The sequence below is a fragment of the Crocodylus siamensis genome, chromosome 4, assembly GCF_052110815.1.
Source record: "Crocodylus siamensis isolate JL-2025a chromosome 4, ASM5211081v1, whole genome shotgun sequence".
Taxonomy (NCBI): Eukaryota; Metazoa; Chordata; order Crocodylia; family Crocodylidae; genus Crocodylus; species Crocodylus siamensis.
Genome location: NC_143398.1, coordinates 151,537,796 through 151,561,560, shown reverse-complemented (window position 1 = coordinate 151,561,560; position 23,765 = coordinate 151,537,796). Strand labels below are relative to the sequence as shown.

Below are 23,765 nucleotides of genomic sequence, written 5' to 3'. Positions count from 1 at the left end.
ACAGCCTTGAGCCACTCCTGCTTGCCCCACATGCAGACGCAGCATGCTAGGGCAGCAGGGGGCACCATAGAGATGCTCTGGCCAGATGCCAGAGTCTCTCTGGAGGTCCAAGCCCCATCTTGCCTCAGGGCACAGTGGGGAACCGTGCCCTGAGCTGCTTTTCTCTAGGGTGTTTTTATTTGATATCTAGAAATCCAGGTATCAAATTTTGAGCCTGCACTGCGAATATGCAGCACGGGGAACATTTTTTCATACTCACTGTGCCTCTTGTGGCGTCTCAAACTGGTTTGAGACGCCACAAGAGGCATGTGCACACTTGTCTGTATGTGCTTTCTGTGGTCAGGGGGAAAAAAAAGGCCTGGATTTTTTTTTTACATTAGACATGCATTTCACAGAGCTTTTTTTTTTTTTTTTTTTAATACCAGATATGTAAAAGCCAGGAAACTAGCCATAGTAGATAGTAACTAAGATAAGAAATGCTCATACTCCTAAAATGGGGTCAAGGAGTAACAATTTTCTTCCTATTCTGTTCCATCCTCTGCCACTTTCTTTTTTTATTCAGCCTCAAACAACTTGTATCCTATCAGCCTTTATTCATGCTATCTCTGTTCCATCACCCCAGTCTGCTTCCCTATTTAGCTGTTTTTATCTGGATGTGGCAATCAGGGGAGGTCTTCACATCTCCTCTCTAGAAAGAAGGAAACCAAATCCTGGCTATGTAAGTTGTGCATTATACCTTCCAGGACTAGCTAATGATTTTACCTGATCTATACAGCCCAGCCCAGCCCAGTTCAGAACGTTAATACACACATATTTAATTCATACTGGGTTTTAGTTCAGATTAGAAACAGTGAAAAAGTTCCAGAAGAAAAGTGGCAGGGGGCACAGAGCTGGACCGTGGAATGGAGAGGGATGGGACAGGCAGCCAGATCAGGGGGGAAGACAACTTGATTGGGGTGGCTGGTATCATATAGCTGAACTGGGGTGGTGCAGAATCAGGCCCACTGACTGACTATGTGGGATCTGGTTTGTGGACCAATCCCATTCCACTCATCTGGTCTGCAGAGCCAGAATATTAGGCAGCACTGGTAAAGAGTAAGTGGACAATGGACAGAAGTGAGTGCAACAGTAAGGAAAGAAAAGTTTGGAAGGAGCTCAGGGAGCAAGGAAAATGAGAACAGCAAAAAATGAGATCCAAGGAAAAGAAGATTATATAGTATCCAGAAGGAGAAGAGGACGAAATGAAAGACAGGAAGTCAAGAGAGGCAGTAGAGAATGACCAGAATGGGTAAAATGAGAAAGAAGAGTGCACATGAAAGGGGACAAGGTAGGATGGCTAGAGAGTAGGGACTGGAAAATGGCAAATAGGAAAGAAGTTATTTTTACTTAATACAACAGGACAATTTTAAGCAGTTCTTTGGCACCACTTGTGAAAAGTAATACCTTCAATTTAAGGCAGCATTCCTTTGACATTAAAACTCTAGATGTGTTTTGCTTCAGTTTCTCTTGATAAAGCACCCTCATTGAGATAAAGAAGCCATTTTGTCTTTGCTTTTCTTATACAGCAAAACCACCCCAAATACAAAGAAGCTGTCCTCCTCTGACAGGCAGGGAAATGTTCCAAGTCCTGCAATGCTCCTTTGCATTTAATAAAAGGCCTGAACCCATGTGTTAATCAACTTTTAGTATCTAACAAGATTTCTCCCTTTTTAAGTCATATAAAATGGCTTGGAAGTAAATACAGCATAATGCAGTTATGTGCCAAAAGGCCATTGGCCAAGTATTACTTTACTTGTAATAATGTACATTGAAATCAGCATTGCAGTATTTTCTTCATTGCATATGACTGCACATGTATATGGTGACCCAGTTTATGGTGAATGTTCCTTCATTACTTCTACTCAGTTGAATATGGTAGTAAGTGCCTTCTGCAACTCATTAGTGTCACAGAGCATCAGGTCTCAGAAGCAGCAAATTCATGTTTCTTCCTCCACCTTTACATCAGAGAGCATTCCTTTTCTTTTTAGCTGTCCCCAGCAACCATAAACACACTCACTTCTGGCTAGGAGACAGGGGAAAATGGCCTGTGACATCAACAGTAATGCTGGGCTTCAGTCAAGTGTACTAACTCAACAGAAAAAACAGCTACTAAACCAGCTGTTATGCATAGTGCATGACCCATAAATTCTCTAGAGTCTGCTTCCAAATCCACATTTTTGTGTAAATGCTGCTGTCTGCCCCTAAAATAGTACAGCAAGCAATCACAGGGCTGGTGGAAACCCAAGGGGTATAACTGTTACATAGATAATTAAAAATACATGTTCAATCTATTAACATTCTTCTATAAAGTATATGTAGATCAGGGGTAGGCAAAATATGGCCTGTGGGCTGGATCCAGACCACTAGGCACTATCATCTGGCCCACAGCACTCCCCAATGAATTGTACCCTGACCAGCCCTTCTGCCCATGAGGGTTGGAGCAAGGCACCCATGTGTACACCCACCCCATTGCCTTGCTTCCACCCTCATGGGCAAAAGGGCTGGCCCCGCTGCTGCAGGCTTTCTTGGCATCCCGATCCCTTGGGCAGTAGGTAGGGAAGGCAGGGGTAGGGCTGCAGCTGAGCAGGAGTGCAGGGCTGGGGATGGCTGCAGCACAGAGCCCGCACCCAGGTGGGAAGCAGCAGTGTGGAACTTAGGTGGGCAGGAGTAAGGGGGATGGATATGGGGACCCCTCCCATAACCCCCCACAGTGCACAGCTCTGGCAGGCAGCGGTGGTAGCAGCAGCAGTGGGGTGTTCTGCTTGGCACTGGTGCCAGGCTCTTGGCTCCAGCCAGCGCTGAGAGGAGTGCAGCCCCCACTGAGCCGTTTCTTTCCCTGGTGCTCCCTGCACTCGCAGGGCGCAGGAGGGAAACTTCAGGCATGAGATCGGGTTGGGGTGGGGAAAGCAGTCGGCTCCAAGGTGTGGGTCTTCCCTCCTGTGCCCCACAAGTGTGGGGAGCGCTGGGGAAACAAACGGCCCACGGGGGCAGTACTCCTTGCTGTGGCACGCAGTGTTGGCCAGAGTTAGGCACCAGTGGCCCCGCCTGCTCTGTGCCATGGGAGGAGTGTGAGGGGGGGGTCCCTACACCCTTCCCATCCTCCCTCACACCCCACAAACCACACACACATCTATCCCCCTCCCCAGTGTTGCCTACCTGACTGCAGGAAAGGACAGTATGTTCCAGAGCCATACACCCACACCCCACAAATGACACACAACCCCACAACATACCCTATTACCCCCCCACCCAGCCACACCCCCTCACAAACGCCCCCACGCACAGCCCTCCTACAATATAAAAAACTAAGAATTTATTTTTGAGTTATTACGCAATCACCTCTATATACAGTACACAAATACAAATCATGACAAAAATATATTTTGTAATAAAATTAAAATAGTAGGGGATTGACATTTAGTGTATGATTTGTTTTTTTCTGGTTCTAAGATGGCAACTCCTCCACTCATCCCTGCAAAAGGAGTATTTCCTGAGGGCGAGGGGAAGGACTTCCGGTGGTAAAGGTCAGGGGTAGGGGTGAGACTTCCAGTGTCAAGATGGCGAGGCTACCCTTGTGGCCCTCACAGCTCACCAAATCTTGTTAAGTGGCCCTCTGCCTGAAATAACTGCCTGCTTCTGATGCAGAGCCACCAAGGGAAGGCAGGGAACGGGGAGCCCAACTGCAGGGAGTGCACTGCAGAGCTGGCTCCTTCTTTCTTAGCTCTGAACAGTGTTTCCCAAAGGGTGGGCTGTGCCACGCAGAGAGATGTAAAGAACAACTAAGAAGGAAGGTTGTCTGTGGGCAGACATTGTGGGTGCCTGTACACGTGCGGGGACGCTGCTCCAACGCGCTGTAATTACAGTGTGTCGGAGTAGACTCAATTAACTGAGTGTGCTGGAGCGTGCTCCAGCACAGCCTCCACGTCTTGTGTATTCAGTGTTTCTGCACTTCAAAATGGCTGCAGGGGTGCTTTAACTAAAGCTTGTCAAATGAGCTTTAGTTAAGCACCCCCGCCACTATTTTGAAGTGTGGGATGCTGAATACACAAGATGCTGCGGGTGCTTTAATTAATACAGCACTCAGAGGTGCTCTAATTAAAGGCCCCTCCTCCCATCCCTGGAGTACATATAAAGATGCCCAGTGAGACTGCAAGGAGAATAATTGCTTTTATTTTCCTGAACTGGGGTGGCTCACATTTTCAGTGGGGATATTGAAATTACACCTTTACACAGCATCACCTGGTACTAGGAAAACAAAACTGCAAGGTAAACAGTGCAACAACTTCTTCTTGACTGATGCAAAGCTGCTAATATAAGTTGCCTGTTTTAGTCTCAAATGCTTCATTGGGGCTGGTCTTTTCCAGGCCTATGTTTTAATAGAAGGAACAACACGCCTGAGAGGGGCAGAAAAACTCTCAACAACACAAAGAAAACAATGATATCTCAGCATGGAGAGGCTTAATGAGTTGACTGCCTCAGACCAGTAAAAGGTGCGGCCATGAGCTTATCAAACTGGATTCGATCCCCTGTCATGGTTTAGTGCTCATTAGACCTCAACTCAAAAGGCATTACACGCAGCTATCTTCTTGCTCTTAAAAATAGATGGTATGAAGGGTTACTTTGTCATATGACTGGTGCACCTGGATTTTTATAGGTCACCTTCATGTACTCTTTACAGGATTCTAGATGGAAGATGGTTACTTTTTATATTTACAACATATCCCGGTCCTTTCTGTCCTTCCACTCTACATTAGTTCTACAAGTGCAAAGTCTACATTTTGCATGCTAAAACTGACACATAGATAGTATGGTGACAGTTGCTATATAAAAACTAAAACAGATAGATTCAACAGTGACATCACACTAAATATTCAGAAATACTGGACCATATCTCCAGGTAGATTCATGGACTACAACTAAATTAACCCAGCTTGCCCTATGTCAACTTCAACCATTTGAGAAATCTGGCCCACTATATAAAACCTTAACAGTGCTGCAGAATTGGCAGGTGGCTTGTTTTCTGTAGGCAGCACCTGAAATAACTTTGGGAAGGTCACTTCAAAAATCTTACTTTTACTATATATACTATATATAAAAAGCCCACATAGTTTACCTGAAATGACCTTTGCAAACTAAATGCTGCCAAGTTGAATGCTGATATGCAAGCTACATTTCTGAACTATTTTTCTCTAATTTTATCTTCCATTTTCACTGCAGTGGCACTGACTAGCAAGAGCAAAACAATTATCCTCATCCAGAAATTAGTAAAAAATATCTGATAATTTCAGCAAATATTTCTTTTCCATTAAACCCAAGACCAACACTGGCAAGATCAGTTCATAATTATGTAATAAAATGACTAAATACAGTTACAATTAGAGCTGAACAACAGTTCTTCATCAAAGCATTCATATTCTATGCGAAGGGAGACTATTAGCATCCAGGGAAGGTTTAGTTTCATAAAGCAGATTCAAGGGTAGTGACTCTTTCATATTCTCCAGTAAGGAGAACATATTTCTCTACTAACATACCTCAGCCTTGGATCTGGGAGCTCTCTGCCTTGGTGACTCTTAAATGATATCAACCTACATATTCACACAATATCAAAAAGAATGTGTAACGGGCTTGTTGTGGGGGAGAAGGTCTACACGAGATGCTTACTGCACATTAGCCTACTAACACTGTGCAGTAGCGTGACGGTTAAAAACCATGCTAATAGCCTACTGCCTAGTGTTATTAGACTACTGCACACTAAGCATCAAAATAATCATGCGCCGGCACTACTGCGCAGTAACTCTATTTACTGTGCATTTAGTTAGTACTTTATTAAGCAAGTACTAAACTAAATGTGCAGTATCTAAGATGCATTAATGAATGTGTAGATGCACCCAATTAAGGTTGCCTTCTCAAGTGGGTTTTAAAATGGGATGTAGATTCCTGTTTTTCTGAGTGAGGGGACCATTCAGTGTAAAATTTTACATAGCTTTAGTTTTTCTATCTTCTGAATTTTCTGTGTAATTATTCATTTCCTGTCCATAATTTAAGTATCTAAAATTAGTCTGTCTGAAATTTGTCCACAGCTGTCAACTCCCCTTTTTTCTTAATTGCTAAGAGATTATTTTTAAAAATATTATTTTTAATTTAAAAAATGTTAAAAAGGATATTTTAACCTAATAGGAGATTTAGATACACAACACCCATCAATGTCAATGCAAAAAAACCCTTACCTGCAACATGTATCTCATGAAGTGTGAGGCTATACATCCTGGTCAAATTTAATTATTATAACCATTGTCTATCCACAACAAATTTGCAGTGAACTGACTTGTGAATATATCTGATGTCAGGAGTAGTTTCTATTAACACACTTTTAGGACTAAGGGCCATTTTGGCAATTACTTTTCATACCTGAAAGTTTATGCTTTATCAGAGACTGGTATTTACATCTCATACATAGAAATTCACCAAGAATTAACCTCTTTGAAAGTAACTGTCACCTTCAGTTGCTGTAAATGCGACTGAAGACACAGGCTGCCTTCAGCTGAGAGTGTTGTCATTTCTTTTCAGCTTATATACAAAGAAGCTTAAGATGCCCTTCACAAAACTAGTCATGGTTTCTCATTGTTATCAGTGAGAACAAAGCTGCATTGCTCTCAGGAAAGAAAGCCCCCTATACTGTTAGGCGAATTTGGGGTGGAAGGACTTTTCAACTGGAAGGCAAGAGAGAGCTTTAGGAGGAACAGAAAAAAAGAGAGAGAGGAGGAGGAGGAGATCAGGAGAAAGGAGGAAGAGGGGGTGTATGGAAACAAAGAATATGGAGGAGCATGAAGACAGAACACTATGGGGAGAACAGTTCTCTTTCCACCTGCAAACGCATCAGAAAATTCAGTGAGCCTGTTTCAAAGAGAAGTTTGAAAAAACAGAAACACCCAGTAGGGTTTTTCAGTGCCACATGAATAACTTGGTATCCTGCTATTTTAATATATTTTTAATTAAGAAAAAACAAAGTTCTGAAACCAAGACTATTTCCAGGAATCAGTGGAATCCCTAAAAAAGCTCTGATTAATTTCCATCACAATTCAATAATCATCACCCCTCCATCACACTCTCTCTTGAATACTCCAGCACCATAATTTCCTTTTTAGACACTATGAACAGTATCCAGAATGGTAAAATACAAACCACCATATACTAGAAACACACAGACCAACATATATATCTGCACAGAACCATCAGTCACCCTAAACACACCAAGATACAGCCAAGCCAATATACAGCCAAGCCTTCTGATACCATCAAATTTGCACTGAGGAGAACATCTGTGATCATCACCTCACCGATCGCACAAGGGCTTTCACTCAACAAGGACACTCCCCCAGAGAGATTGACTGCATTTTTGAAAGTGCCACCCAGATATCATGTGAAGAATTGCTGCACTACAAAAATAAAATCCTCATGAATCACATACCATTAGTTATGACATACCATTGCTTCCTGGAACCTATACGGAAAATCCTCAAACAACTGCAACCTGTACTAGAAGACGACCCAGTTCTTAAAGTGATCTTCCCAGAACCACCCATCAGGCTGGCTGATTTGTGGATGTCCAGCCTCTTAAGACGTTCCCTCACAAGATCAGTGGTAATGGTGGATGCAGGTTCGCCCTTCCCCTGGTGATCCTGCCTCTTGTCAGGCAGGGTGATCCCACTGGGCTGATGGAAGACTGTCAGCCCTTTAACCAAGCACTGAACCTCACCAATATCATCACCAGAAGCAAACTGCCTATGGCCCAAAACACACCAAATGGATCCTGACAATGCCGGAACAAGAAACGTAAAGTCAACCAACATATCTCCATTACTCCCACAATAACTACAGCCCAAAACAGAACCTGGATCCACTAATCCTGGATCTTACACCTGCACCTCCAGAAATATAATACATCTCATCCAGTGCACTAAATGCCCTGATGGAAAATATGTAAGAGAAACTGAACAACAACTGCATACGAGAATGAACGCACACCAAAAATCTATCAAAGACAAAAATATCCAATTACTTGTGGGTGCACACTTCTTACAAGACAACCACTCTCTCTCCAATCTTACAGTTCTAATTCTCAAAGGGAATTTACAAAACACCTTTCATAGACAAGCCTACAAACTTCACGCCACTGGATACAAACAAATCATGGACCAAATATAGACACTGGATTTATGGCGTATTATAACCTGTCTGACACCTGATAACCTCAGTGTAACGGGGGGCCTGCTTAGGGTCATTCTCACTGTGGCCTGCCCACCTGTTCCTGGGCTAACCGCCCGCCTTCTCACCTGCTATGCCTTGATGTTAATTAATTGTTTCAAGATGTAATTAAGCAGGAGGCTGCCTATTTCCTGCCCCGATGCCAGGGGGTGCTAACTGCGGCTCCATTCCTCCCCTACACCACAGCCCAAGCCTCGCAGATGGCATCTCGATGTTCACATAATTACTGGCCCCCACTCTGGGCCCCAGAATCCTACTATTGAACCCCACCTGGATTCCTCCCTTTCAGGCAGCCTCTTCCACTGTCATACTGGGCAACACATCTCCCTGAGCTGGTTCCCCTTTGGGTGTGGTCCCCCCACTGAGACCTTTGGCTTATCTAGCCCTGGCCCATCTTCAGGCCATTTGGGACCCCAGGCCCTCTGCTCTTGGGCATCTTTCGCAGTGGACCCCTGGCCCTTTGACCATTCTAGTCCTGGCCCCAGCATAGGCCAGTCAGGGGAAAGTCAGACAGGCCTGAGTCTATGGCCCTTTTCTCAGTCTCCGAGGGTCCCCCTCTGGGCCCTCCAACAAAGGGGCAACCCACCCAGTCATGGGGGCTAGGGGTTAAGGCGCCCCGACCCACCTTTCACTGGGGTGGTAACTGGCTTGACATTTCCTGGGTGTTCCCGCACTACTGGGAGCCCCACCAGGTCACCCACTCCTGGCAGGGTGCAGTTTTAGGTCATGCCCAGACCAGGAGCCTCCTATCCATCCCCTACAGCTCCCCCTTTACCTCCAGATGATATCAGCCACCCTCCAGCCAGGCGATGTTGTTGCCTGGCCTCTAGCAGCAGAACTTCCTTGCTTATATGGGCAGCCCTAAATCTAAATATGGCTGCCCTCATTAGGCACCTGGCAGCTGCCAGCTCCAGGCCCTTAATGTGGCAGGCACAAATAGTGCCCTGCCACACCCAGGTAACCTCTTGTCATTTTACCAGCTACATTCCATCACCAGGTCGACATTCTCCCCTTTTCTCCCATTCTAACACCGATCGTCTCCCATGGCCTCTGTTCCTCACTGCCACACATTTGCATTTTGACAGACCTGCATTTTGCACATTGGCTTCTGTTCCACCCAACACAAAGCAACAGCAGACTCTCCCTATGCCTGAAGAAGGGTGTTTGTGCCTGAAAGCTTGCAAAGAACAATTTTTCCAACATTTAGTTGGTCTAATAAAATAGATCACATTTACCCAAATAACCTTATCTGCCAAAAAAATCTATAGCCTTTCTCTCCATGGCAGTTATTCCTATTGCAAAGTCTTGACATTATTATGTTATAGTCAGAAACTAGAGACTTCAATGGGAGTTCTGCCACAGTTCAATGGGAACAGGATTCTGTCCATTGTTTCTGATAATTTGTGTTTTTGATAATGATTTTATTAGTGAAGATAATTTCAAAAGACCTGTGAGAGTCCTGAGGAGTAGGAAGCACTCTCAGACAGCAACAGCTCATTTTCTTGTGCACCTTTCCATGGGAAAAAAAATATATCTGCTTGCTGGTTGTCTAAATTGGTGTATTTCTAGGCAGTTTTCTCCTTCACTAGCCACTTTCATAGATTTCATAGACATTAGGGCTGGAAGGGACCTCGCAACATCATAGGGTCCAGCTCCATGCCCAAAGGGCAGGCAGTCAGCAGGGTCCAAATGATCCCAGCAAGATAGGCATCCAAGTGTTTTTTAAAGGAATCTAGAATAGGTGCCTGCACCACCTCTAGTGGGTGGGTGGAGTCTATTTCAGGCCCCAGGGACTCAGACAGTACAGTTTTACCTTATGTCTAGCCTAAAATGGCTTTCCAAGAGTTTGTGACCATTGGATCTAGCCTTCCCTTGGGGTGCCCTGGTGAACAGGAATTCTCCCAGTTCCCGGTGCACACCCCTTATATACTTATAGGCTGCCACCAAGTCACCCCTGAGCCTACGCTTTTCCAGGCTGAAGAGTCCCATGCCTCTCAGCCTCTCCGCACAAGGCCTGTTCTCTTGACCTCTAATCATTCACGTGGCTCTCCTCTGGACTCTCTCTAGCTTCTTCACATCCTTTCTGAATTGCGGAGCCCAGAAGTGGACACAGTATTCTAGCTGTGGTCTCACCAAGCCTGAGTAAAGTGGGAGGGTAACTTCCCAGGTCTTATTTCAGATGCATCAGAAGATGCAGGCCAGAGTTTTGTTTGATTTGCCAGCTATGGTGTCGTATTCGTGGCTTATGTTCATCTTGTGGCCAATCATGATCCCCAAGTCTCTTTCAGATGCGGTACTAGCTAGTGTAGCACTGCTGAGCCTATAAGTGTGGTGTGGGTTCTGTCTCCCCAGGTGGAACACCTTGCATTTCTCAGTGTTGAATACCATTAGGTTTTGATCTGCCCACCTTGTAAGCCTGTCGAGGTCAGCCTGGATTGCCAGCCTATCCTCTGGGGTGGCTGCACTTGCCCATAGTTTGGTGTCATCAGTAAACTTAGCCAGTCTGCTTATAACACCCGAGTCCAAATCATTTATAAACACATTGAAGAGTACAGGTCTGAGAATGGAGCCCTGGGGAATACCATTGGTTACAATGCACCAAGTTGATTTGGTTTCATCAACTATCACTCTCTGGGTCTGTCCATGGAGCCAGTTCCCCAGTATGGCAAAGGTGGGAACTCCCTAACCACCACAGTGCTAGTCTCCCACTTTCCTCTAGGCACACTGCTTGCCTCTCTTACCTGCCATGTCTTGTTCTTAGATAATTCTGGTCTTAATTAGGCAGGAGGCTGCCCTTTGAAGGCCCTGTTCTCATGGGTCTATGTATGCAGCTCCAGCCACCCCTGTACTACATCCCAAGCCTCGCAGATGTTCCTGACATCTGTGTTTGGTTCCGGCCTGAGGCCAGGCCCAACTCATCACAGTGTTAGGCCTCTTGCTTTCCGGCCTATTCCGGGCCACATTCATACCGCCTCCCTCTCACTGAGGCCTCTCTCTCTCCACTGCGTCTCACGCAGTCTGTCTCTTACCGCCCCTTTGTGCGGCCACACTCACACTGCCCCTCCTTTCCCTGGGGCCACACTCATCCTGCCCTCACCCAAAGGGTCCTCGGGCTTGCTTCCCTGCACTCCCTGGACAGCATCTCCTGCTGCCCTCATCTGAGCAAGCACTGGGCAGTATGCACTCTCAAGCCCCCTGCTCACCGGGTCCCACTTCACACCCCCTCCTCATGGGGTCTCATCTCAGGCCCCCATGTTTGCAGGGCCTTATTACTCCACTCTCTACTCACCCCTCTCTCTAGGGCCTCTCAACTGCCACTCTGGTGCAGGCTGTTAGGTACCCCTTTGCATCCCCACACTGCACCTCTGCCTCCACTGAGGCACGTACTGCGCCCCCAACATTAGGGCCTGGGGTAAAACACCACTCTGCAGGCTCAGGTGCCACTCATTGGCGTGCCTGGCCCACCTGTCTTACCCCCCAGGGTCTTGCAGCCCACATGGGCTCAGGTAGCTAGAGCTGTGCCTGGCCCCACTATCCACTCCCTGGGGTCTTACACCCCACATGGGCTCAGGTGCCACACTGGGGTGTTCCTGGCCCTCTACTGCCTCTGATGACAAATAACCCACCCAAAGGTGGGGACTTGGGTTAAGGCGCCCCTCCTCGCCTTTCACCAGAGAGGTAACTGGCCTGGCATTTCTTGGGGGCTCCCATGCCACTAGGAGCCCCACCAGGCCACCCTTCCCTGGCAGGGTGCAGTTTTAAGTCATGCCCAGGACTAAGAGCTTCCTAGCCACCCCCATAAGCTCTTGCCCTTACCTTGTTGTTGTTGTAGGAACAGCAGCTCCACCAGGAGATGTTATGTCGACAGCATCAGGCAGCAGACTGCTGCCTCCAGCTCTGCTGGCCCAGATCCAAAATGACTGCTCATCAGAACTGGGGCAACACCTGCCCCAGCTCTTAAAGTGACAGACACGTGATGTATTCTGCCACCCACCTTCCCCCTTAAACTGGCTCCTGGAGAGGCTTTCCCTGTTGCTCTGCAAGCAAGCTCCCATGGAGCTTGTAATAGCCCTAGAGTGACAAGCACACCACTGGTGCTCTGCCACACGCCTCCCCCCTTAAAAATGACCCTCAGGGTATTTTCCAGCTGCCTTCCCTGTTGGCTCTTCCCTAGTCAGCTGCAGTCCAAGTCATGTGGCGAGCACCCCAACTGTGCTTCACCGCACCCAGCCATCGGACCGTGAAATTGTCTAGGCTGCAATTCCCCAATTTTTCCATGAGGACATCATGGGATACCAGGTCAAAGGCTTTCTTGAAGTGCAAGAATATTATATCCACCTCTTCTCCTTTGTCCAGGTCATGCATCACCTGGTCATAGAAAGAAATCAGGTTGATCCGACAAGATCTACCCACCACAAAGCTGTGTTGGCTATCTCTCAGAATATTACCTTCTGCTAGGATGTTGGTAATGGTTTCCTTAATAATTTTTTCCAGGATCTTTCCAGGGATTTTTTCCTGGATCTTCCCTTCTCCCTTCTTGAAGATAGGCACCACACTGGCCCTCTTCCAATCGTCTGACACCTCGCCCTAGCGCCATAAGTTCTCAAATATCCTCGCCATAGGCTGTCCTATAATGTCAGCTAGTTCCTTTAGCACTTTTGGGTGCATTCCATCTAGACCGGCTGATTTGTGGATGTCCAGCCTCTTAAGACGTTCCCTCACAAGATCAGTGGTAATGGTGGATGCAGGTTCGCCCTTCCCCTGGTGATCCTGCCTCTTGTCAGGCAGGGTGATCCCACTGGGCTGATGGAAGACTGTCAGCCCTTGATGGTTAGTAAGCTAGAAAACACAACAGATTTCAAACTGTTCCCTCAGAATACAGCAAAAAGCTGCTTTTGAATGGCATGGCATGAAAACTTAAGAGATGGGTTCTCTTGGAGTTCCCAATAGGCACCTTTTATTTTAAATTGCTTGTTTAGCTTTTACAATGTTCTCAGCATTTGTACAAGGCCAAAGATAAAAGCAACTCCATCCCAAAGAGCTCACTGTCTGAAGAACAGTCAGAGAGGAGATAGTGCAATACTGAAAAGTCCAAAGAGAGAGGTAGCAGGCATTTATCTTTTGCTTCTGTTTTTATAAACTCACAGTTCAGGAGCCTTGGAGTGAAATTTAGGAGGGAGGAGGTTAATGTGATGGCATGTTTCACATCTGATTTCTGCAGCCTATATCAACAGTTACTTAAACATTTTCCTGTTTTATTCACAAGCTTCCATAATGGGGAGCTTATTTTCTTTATTAAGAATATAATGAGAAAATAAGCAGTGCCATACTGGATCCATTAATGCAGTATCCTGTATCTGACAGTGACAACATCAGATGCTTTAGATATGAACAGGGTGTATCTAGAGCAGGTTCTCAACCAGGGTGCAGTAAGACCCTTTTAGGGGTGGTATGGTAGACAGGTGGATCTGCCCTGCTTGCCTTAGTACACAGAGAGATCAATGGGCCTATCCTTCATGAATCTGTCTAATCCCTTTACTTTTCTAGAGTACATTGACAACATTCTCTGTTGGCAAGGAGGTAGAACTTTATACTTAGAGCTATTAAACTTCATCTACTTTTTGTACTTCTTTAAAAAATCTTCAACTAAGTGGCACAAACACTGCCACTCCAAATGAACAGCTCCTTCTAACTTCAACCTGCTTTGAGGCCTTGTGTGCTTTTTGTAACATACAATTTTTGGAACTTACCATACAGTTTATTTCAGAATTCACTCTTTACAATACCCTTGCATCTGGCCTACTCAGCCACTCACCCAAGCCTGCCTTCTCATGGCTTACCACCCATATAAGGGTAAGTCTGAACTGAAGCCTCCAGCAAGGTCTAATCCTCCACCCACTCCCTGTCACCAGAGTGGCCAGTCAGGGGCAAGCTGACCTTCCACTTTCCCCATTTAAACCCCTGATCCAGAACAGGACCTGTTTAGGCAACGAGATTCAATCTGACCCAAGACTGCTTTGCTGTTCCCTACACCTTGCTCTCTGCCACCCACTTTCTGCTGTAACATCCTGTTAATAGTTGCAGAAATGATGGTATAATATGAAGAAGATTCTGGTTAAGATGAGGAATAGGCAACAGAAACAGATGACCGCATATGAAACCCAAAGGTGACATTTTCAATTAAATGACCCTGGGTGATATAAAATAAAGTTTTGAGCCAGGATTTTAAAATGTGCTTAGTGTTTTGCACAACTTTCACATGATGAAATGTAGTCCTTACCAGAAACACTTTTTTGAGTTGAAGTTATTTCTTAACAAGCACTTTCCATCAGTAGACTTCAACATGCTTTATACAGGAGATCACTATCTTCATTCCCATTTCCCACTGAGCAGTGAAAGGAACTGCCTGAGGTCAACCAACAAGCTGGTAGCAGGGCAAGCAATAGAACCCAACCGTTTTCACTCCCAATCACCACTAGCAAGGCCACCTCTCCTTAGACTTGTCATCATAACCAACTCTTAAATGACTTTTTCAGCGAGCCAGAAAAAGCCTGGCAAGGGCTGCTTCTCCCTGCAGGCACACTCCAGCCTAGGACTGTGCAGGTAAGGTTGAGGCTTAAACCCCACCCCTTATCAGAGTGTCCTCCCAGGGCTCAGCCACACTGCCCCTCAGTTCAGCACTAAGGGAGGGAAGGGAGGGCTCACTCTAGTGCCCTCCACCCCTCCCCCCGGCTTCTAACCTGAGCCACTGCAGGCATGTGCCTGTATTTCTTGATTAAAAGTGAATGTCTATCCACTTGCAAATTGGTTCAAACTCTGAAGGTTACACTAGCCTGCAGAAATTGAATCAATTCAGGCTTGGGCTTTCTGAATGTCTGTCCCTAGACTTCAATACGCAAGATAAGAATTACTATCAGATTATCAAATTAAAAGGTGCACATATTTTATAGTAAGAGGTAATACATGGCTCTTTTCTTGTTTTATAGTTAAATGGCACACCGGCTTTCTTTTCAGCTAGAAGGTGGTTAAAAGTACTCCCAAATGGGCCTCTTCAATTCATATTTTTGGCTTAAACGATGACTTATTTTTCTTTCCTCCTTATTTGATCAGAAATGCCAAAAGTAAAGCCCATAATCTCTGGATGTGAATTGGGAAGCACCACATCGTGTGAAACAGTTATACTCTTTGGCTATTTTTTTTTTTAAGGGAAGAAGGAAATTGAAGCTAAATCAATTTCTCAAATGTATATCCATTTCTCAAATGTATATCCAGCAGGATTACTTGTGAATGTGGGGGAGGGGAAAGTCTAGATAAATGCAGTATTTTAGGCAGAGATAACACTCTTTCCTTCTGGCCATCCTGTCAGTGTGTGGTGTGTACAATTCACGAGGAGCACAATGACTAATATGTGCTGAACAATGCTGAGTTGGCAGTCACATTTTTTTGAGAGTGCTGTATGTAGAAGCAGAGGGCATTTATTAAAGTTTTAATATTAATTTATGTTGAAATTCATGATATACCCTTTGTCCTCCCATTTGGGTGCCCTATAAAACAAACGTATAGGGCAAGATTGTACCTACTGCAAAAAAACAAGTAAAATAACTTTTTACTCTCCAGAGTAGGAGCAGGCAACAGGAAAACAAACTGCATGCCACCTTTTAAACACTGTAGCAGCAGCATTATGCCACACTTACAACTTCAACAAAAGTAGGGATGTATCTTAAATGTAAAATATAATCCAATCTACAAATCACCTACAGTAAGTAATAATATTGTATATAATCCTTCCCTGTCAGATGATCAAATGATTTGGAAATCACTTTTGACAGAATTACTATCCATCTACACAGAGTTTCCCATAAAAAGGGTATCACAAGCAGCATATCCACACCCTACCGATTCACCTAGTGTCTTCTTCACTAAGGGGAACTGTCTTTCACCAGCGAGTTCTGGATATTTAGGGCAAAATCTTATTTCTGCTCTACATGCATTTATGTAGTTGCAGTTTTATGGTATTTATGCAGTTTGGATCTTATTTCCACCTGTAGCAAAGCAGGACGTCCTTGTATGTGTACCTACCGTAAGTAAAGCAACGGCAATGGAGGGACTTCTGTTTTCTGGACCAATGGCTTAGTGCCTAAGGAGCAGAGACCTGAGTTCTGGGCCTCTTCCACATACAGGGAATTTGAACTTGCTTCTTTCACTTCCCAGAAAGATGCACTAACCACTGGTCTATGACCTAGACCAGTGATTCCCAACCAGGGTGATGTGGCACCGGTAGGTGTGCCAGCATAATTAGCACTGGTACGTGTGCAAACATAATTCACAAAATAAACCCAGAGATACCAAATAGGAATCTATAATGTTAAAAATGTTCTGATCTGTTGTGGTCTTCCTGAGTTCTCTGCAACAGAAAAATTGTTCTACTATTTCCCACAGTCAAAAAGGAGCGAAGACTAAAAGCTGGCATTTTCACAGGGGTGCCTTGAGTCAAATAAGGCTGAGAAACAACAGGCCTACAATGGCATTGTCCAAATCTCTCTCCAGCTCTCCTCTTCAAACTGGCCCACTGCACCTTGCATTTACTATTCATTGGATAAAATAGATAAACTACATTAGGAAAGTTTCACCCGTAGGCTACGGACAGACATTCAAAAAGATGGAGCCTGAAATGATTCAACCTTTGCAGGTTAGTCTAACCTGCCTAGGTTGAACTGATTTGTAGCAAAATAGACATACAGGCACATGCCTGCAGTTGCTCAGGCGAGGAGCTGGGGGTGCTAGAGTATGCCCTCAGTTGCAGGGAAGCTGTGGGGTATGTGGCCAGTCTGGGCTGAACTGGCCAGAGAGGCGTTTAATTCCTCTCTCCCTGTCCCACTAGCAGGGATCTGAGCTGGGTCTGTCAGGTGCTCCAGTGGCCAGGTGGAGGCACAGTCAGATGCTGCTGGCTGGGCGGATTCAGCCTGCAGAGGCGCTTTGTTTGGTCCACAGCGAGCCCCTCAGTCCCACTGGGCTGCAGCACCACTCCCTGTGCACACAGCTGGGCTGGGGCTGCTCCGTAGTGGCACTGCCTTTCTAGGCAGCCCAGCCACAGCAACTCTTTTGCTGCTGCCGCTGGTCCCAGCCCCACAGTGCAGTTGGAGACTAGTGCATGCAGCCCTGACACCACGCACCCCAAGCCAGCTCCAGGCTCACTCGTCTGGACTGAGAAACAGCAGCACGGGAGAGAAACTGCTGCTCAGCATGGGGGCAAAAGTAGGCCCTCCTCCTCCTGCTGCTGGCACTTCCAGTTGTAGCTGCCTGGAGCCTGTGCAGGGCTGCCCTGTGTCTCCACTGTGTCACCGCCACCTCTGGGCTGCCCTGCAGGGCAGCGGTGACAGCGAAGAGCAGACAAAGAGCAGCCTGGTGCCGGCTCTGGGTGGCTGCAGCAGGAAGTACTGGCAGTGGGAGGAGGAAGAAAGGCTGCTTTTGGCCCTGTGTTGAGCAGCAGTTTCTCTCCTGCATTGCTGCTGCTCAGCCCAGATGGGTGAGCCTGGAGCTGGCGTGGGGTCAGGGTTGTGCGTGCTGGTCCCTACCTGTACCACGGTGCTGGGGGGCGGGAGGGGGGAGCGGCACCTCTGGCCCCATCTGGGCCCCAGTGTTGCCACGTGCAGCCTGCCAGTTTTGCCTGCCCCGCAGCAGAGCCCCCCCAGCTGAGAAGGGGCTCATGCTCCCAGACATAATGACAGGGGCTGCTGCTCCCACCAAGGGCTCTGCCCCCTCTCTCTGCAGCAGCTTGTCAGGGGCACACTCAGATGCCTAACTGCAGGACCCCTTGGGAGGCCAGGGACAGGGGTTATTCTTCCTCCCTTTGGAGAAGGAGACAGCAGGGGCTTATTCCCCTGCAGGGAGTGAACACGGTGGTGATGGTGAGCATACCAGGCTGCTAGAGGGGTAGAGGGGAGACTAATTTTCCTCCCTGCCCCACTCTGCCTCAGGTGCCATGGTGCCCCACTGCTGCAGCAGCAAGAGAGGAGTTCCCAGCAGACCTAGCTCAGGTCCCTGCCGGTGGCAGAGGGAGGGGGAAATTAAACCCCTCTCTGGCCAGACCTCTGCCCCTGCCTGTCCCTGCTCGGGCTGGGGAGCAGAGGGCCCAGTCCAGCGAGCATGCTGGGATGCTGGGGGGGGGGGGGGGGTTTCTGATTTAAGTTAAACCAGGAAGGAGTCTGGGACAGACATTGCATAAACCAGTTTGAGCCAAATTAGTTAAGTGTGATACTACATTCAACCAGGTTGATCTCAAACTGGTTTCAGCCACTTTGAAATTGGTTTACCTGCAGTGAATGTCTGTTCTGTTACAGTTTCTGCTCATTTAAACCAGTTTATGTGTAATGTCTGTCCCTAGCCCTACTGTGGAGGGCAGGATCAGAATCAGAACCCAAGGCAACATTCATCTTGCTTAGCCACATACTTCTGACTTGTTGCCCTCTTCCTGGCCCCACACATCTTCTCCATCTGGCTGCCCAGTGACACTGCATCCATTCAAGAAAGAAAATTTACAACAGTAATGCTGTTTATCAGGACATACATATAGTCTTAAAGATGCTGATTATGTTATGAAAGATGAACCCTCAGAGCTGTTGATATTATATGAATTTTACTCTAAATATATCATCTTTTTCTTAGGATAGTAAAGTTGACTGATGTTTCTATTTTGGACGGTTTCCCTGCATGCTGTCTGGTTAGCACTTGCACACCCTCTTTATATGTCAATATTCACATTTTGTGCTACACAGTCAGATAACTGCAGTGATGAGACAGGACGCTGACTCATAGACCCCACTGTGTACAGAAAAGGGCACCATGAAAATCCTTTAATACCTGTGAGGCCAGTCTCCGCATGGCCTCTTCTTGACGTCTGCGCATTTCAGGAGTTCCAGGGCAGCTTCCACTGGTGATTGAGGAGTGAGCAGATGGTGGCTGTGTTAGGGGAAGCTCTCTGTTTGCATCCACATCTGTATTAAACAATGAAGGTAACACATTACTACAGGACAGCTGTAAGGCAAAATTGTACAACCTCTGTGGTAGGTATCGGTTTGGAATCCATTTAAGGTGGTTAACATGTTTTCTATATCAGACAAAGATCTACATTGGGTGTGGGGTTGTGATTCAGGGTCACCCACAAAAAAAACACTATTGAAGAAATGGTGTCAGGACCAGTTGCAAGACAACTGCAGAGAAAATGATCTAAATAAAGAAAAGATTTTGTATTTTGCAATGCTTAATCATTGTTCTCTCTCTCTTTGCTCTTAATTGTATTCTAATAGCAGCAGGTCCTGCCAGGGTTGGCTTTACAATTTGAGAATTTTCCCGAGTCCTCTAATGTATGCTTCAGTTCAGCTTTAAGTCAAAATGGTAATAGTGATCATTTTTTATGTCAGTAGAACCATTAAGAATAGCATCCATCACCTAAATAATTAATATTTAAGTTTATTTACCAAGTAATACATTTACAGCATTGTTTTTGAACCCATGAACCCGCCTTCACCCTTTCTATCAGCCTGGTGGAGACAAAAACAAACAGTTACTGGGGCTATTTGTTTCAGCTCACTAATATTGATCATACGCTTGTTATAATACTCTGGGTCACCTGACTGACACTTCAGTTAACAAACATATTAAAGGGGTTTGTCTTCTGAACATGCAAAAATAAAGATGGACATAAGGTTTATTTTTTCCAAAACAAACCTGCTATTTTCCATTTTTAGGAGCTCAAGCCCCCTTATTGGCAAATAACCATAGTCAAAATTTTTGATTCCCTCTTAGAGCTGAATATCCAGAATTAAAAACTCAGACGCTTTACAGTTTGCTGCTACTTCACTGAAATGCTAGGGTAAGATGTGAAGGCTGTGGCTAATTAAATTGACCAGGAAGCCATCATCTGTGATTTGCAAGTAAGAAATGTGAAATATTTTACCTCTGGGCCTCTGCTGAGTGCAAAGTTTTTAGGAACAGCTAAACAATAGCCTTTGTAATCTCCCTCACAATCTCTTCAAACAGAGTGGAAGGAACTTAATGCAGGTTTGCTGCAGGCTTTCAGTTACCATAAAACCAAGTCCTGCCTTTTATTATTCATCATACATGGATGAAAACAGGTTAGTCTAGCAAATAGCATTTGTTCAACAAGCTTAACCGCAGTTTCAGTAAGGCAGAATGACAGACCCTTCTGTACTTAGGATCTGACCTTCATTGATTCCAGCATCCAGCATTTTAGTGTCATTGGGTCATTTTAAACTGAAGCTGGATTTTACCTGCAAGGGCACTGAATTCTAGAGGAGGGTGAATCAATTTGTCTTGGTGAACAAGAAGTAGGGCAGATGAAGTTTTGAGGACTGATGCAGTGTGATGACCATTCTGTGAACTCCTATGCCATAAAAGATGGAGACAGGTCATTTGGAAGGGAAGGAATAGGCAACAGGAGCAGCAGAGATATGTGCTATTGGAAGGAAATGAGGTATAAGAGATTAGGGGGGCCTGGAACAGGAACAGCAAATATATCATTGCCAAGGGATGTCCATCATGATCAAAGGTTTGGCAACAATGTTTGTACCGGTCTATTAGGTGAGGGAGGCAGCAGGATCCTTCAATAAAGGTTAAATGTAAGAGGATCTGGAGAGCTCGCAACACGTTAATACTTACGTTTTGGGGAGGCATGTGGACTATCAGAGGCAATCTGTCTCATGCGTGTGCCATGGCAACTCAGCGCAACCAATCTGGAGATGATAGCTGTTTTACCAAAACCAATGTTCCCAACAATGACCACACCTCTGTTCACATTGGCGTTGGAACTCTGCAACTGCGCATCGATTTCGTGGAACACCCAGTCCCGGCCAACAAACACCGACTCTGTGGTGATACTGGGCACCTCAAAGAGCAGCGGCTTCAAAGAGATGTCAGGAGGTCTATAAGGTGCAAAGCGTACTGTAAAGGAGGGACACAAGGAAAGAACAGAGAATTAAGAGATGAATGGGAGTAAAGGCATGGTTACAAAATTACTTATTAAAATCTCTTAGAAGGCCAGAGTGTTCATGCTGAAAAGAGTTTTCAGTGACGATCAACAGGCCTGCATTTTTTTTCGCAGAGGCTTGTTATTAATAAAACAGTATATTTTTGCTTACAGCACACCCCCAAGTAAAACAAGCACCTTGTTTTTTAGAAGGTAGAAAAAAAGACTTTTTCAGAGGTGCGGCTGACTGTTTGACATAGAATAAGTCCTTCAGGAAACAAAAAGGCCACATCCAGATGAGCGTGGACATTTTGTTCCCCAGGGACAAGTAGCGGTGGTGCACCTTGTGCTGCAGCTACTTGTCCCCGAGGAACGCCCATGCCACCCAGACTCTGGAGTGCAGCACGTTACTCCGGGGGCAGCAGAGGAGTCTGGGGCCAGCACTGAGACACAGATAAATAAAATAACTAAGTCAAATTCACTTGAAAAAAAGGTCCCATCTAAAAGGGTAGCTTTTAGTCACAGTAGCTCAACTCCATTGAAGACTTACCTTAACAGCCATGTAGACACATCTTAAAATGCACTTACGTGACACAAACAGCACAAACAGCTGCAAAAGTACTAATGAGAGCTCAGTTCTCTCTGTCTGAGCATGTCAAGCACACAAGCCAAAACTAAGTGTTTTGACATGTGTGAAGGACAATCCTGTAGAGCAGACTTTCCCGAACTGTGGTATGCATGCCCTTTGGGGGTACCCAAGACATCAATGGGGGGAAGGCGAGAGAAACTCTGTAATGATGGATTTAATATTCATTGTAATTGTTGGCATGTAAGGGGTTAAAATAGAAAACGTATGCTGGTGGGGGTATGTGGGCAGCTCGTAAATCTGGAAGGGGGTATGCAATAAGAAAAAGCTTGGGAACCTCTGCTATAGAGAATGGTGATTTTAATTCCTCTGTGTTTTCCAGTGTGACAATGTTTTATCTGAAATACTTTGGCACAATATTTTTAAACCACACCATACCTTCACTTTGCTGGCCACATCTTGCTATAGACAACCTGTTCTCTGAATGTTTAGCATGTGTAACTGATACAATTTTGTCTCTTTATGCCTATAAAGATGGGTTAGCTTTACAATACTGCCTGGAGGAGAAAAATTATAACTATAAAACCTCTAAAATAATGTGCTTTTATGTTAGAATACTGCTATTTTAAAATCTAATAATGAACTACAAGCCCAAACATTAATGTGTAATATTAACAGAAAAGAGTAATTACCAGCTCTGTATCTCTTCCAACACCAACTGCAATATCGATGTATCAATAGATCAGCACATCTGTCACACATTCCAAGCATTTTGGTAATGAATCTGCTCTAAAATTGCTGAGGTTGCCATTCAAGTTTTATGCTAGAGTGCAAATTTGATAAAGCTAAGACACGCATTACTTTTTGTTATCTTTTGGAGATGGAAGTGAAAGTCTTGTGCAATATAAAATTAGCAAGGAATATAAGAATTGTTTCCTCCTAACTTTTAGCTTCTTATTTCAAGCTTTGGGTAGATAAGATATATGCTGATGCAATCTTCACTGTCACTAAGTTTAGTATTTGTGTTCACTGCCAACTTCTTAATACAGAGTTGGTACATCTCATGAATAGCTACCCAGGGCCTAAAAGTGAAAAGAGAGAGGAAGTGCAAATGAACCTGCTTGGGAATTAGAGAAAAACAGTACTGGTGAAGCCACTCCTGACTGCATCAACTTTCCTGAAGGGAAGAAGGCTGCTACTTGCTTCATTAAATGTCATGTGTCTACATCATTTTGTCTCTATTTAAAAGTTTCAGTAAGTACTCCAAGAACAACCTACCATACTTGTCATTAACAACATAACCTGTCAATTGAAGGTAGCCTCCATGAAGAAATCAGTACTGTCATTCATTTCTGGACATACACTGTTGCCTTTCACAGCCTTCTGAAAACAGGTACATCTAGGAGCACTTTGCTCTCCATCAGTAGGTCTGCTTATTGTGCTCTTTCTTCCTCTTGGTCCCTGCCCTAGCAGTGTGAAACATTTCTCTCAATCTTTCAACTTGCCAATATATGACATCAGCAACACAACTAGTGACAAATGACTGGAATACATAATACCTATTTATTATGCATATATTTCTAGTTTTTAAATATGCAATTATTTCTAAATATGTATGCTCATTGTATGTATTACATAAAATCTCATATCTTCCTGAGGTCAGCAATCGCAGCGTTTTAAGCCTTGATATTTAGAGCCCCAGTTCAGACCCCTGCCACTTGTGGTAAGTAATTGTTAGCCTTTGTAGAAAAGCCACTAGAAGATGACTTGACACACACTTCCCCATATTTTAAAGCTGAATGGTCACTCCCCCCGTTATGAGGCATGACAAGAAATCTTTGTTTATTCAGATAATTATGAATTATTGCTGCCACTCCACGCTGAAGGGGG

General features: G+C 45.2%; 1 protein-coding gene across 10 annotated transcripts in view; it reads right to left on the bottom strand.

Moving 5' to 3' along the window:
- TANC2 (tetratricopeptide repeat, ankyrin repeat and coiled-coil containing 2) overlaps window positions 1–23,765 on the bottom strand; it is a 780,830-nt gene that overhangs the window by 129,650 nt on the left and 627,415 nt on the right. For all 10 annotated transcript variants that reach the window (XM_090044146.1, XM_090044147.1, XM_090044150.1 and 7 more), the window contains 2 exons: window positions 20,983–21,264; window positions 19,165–19,298 (listed from right to left, as the gene is read on the bottom strand). In XM_090044146.1, the coding sequence (XP_089900272.1) occupies window positions 19,165–19,298; window positions 20,983–21,264 (416 nt within the window). The remainder of the gene's footprint in view (window positions 1–19,164; window positions 19,299–20,982; window positions 21,265–23,765) is intronic.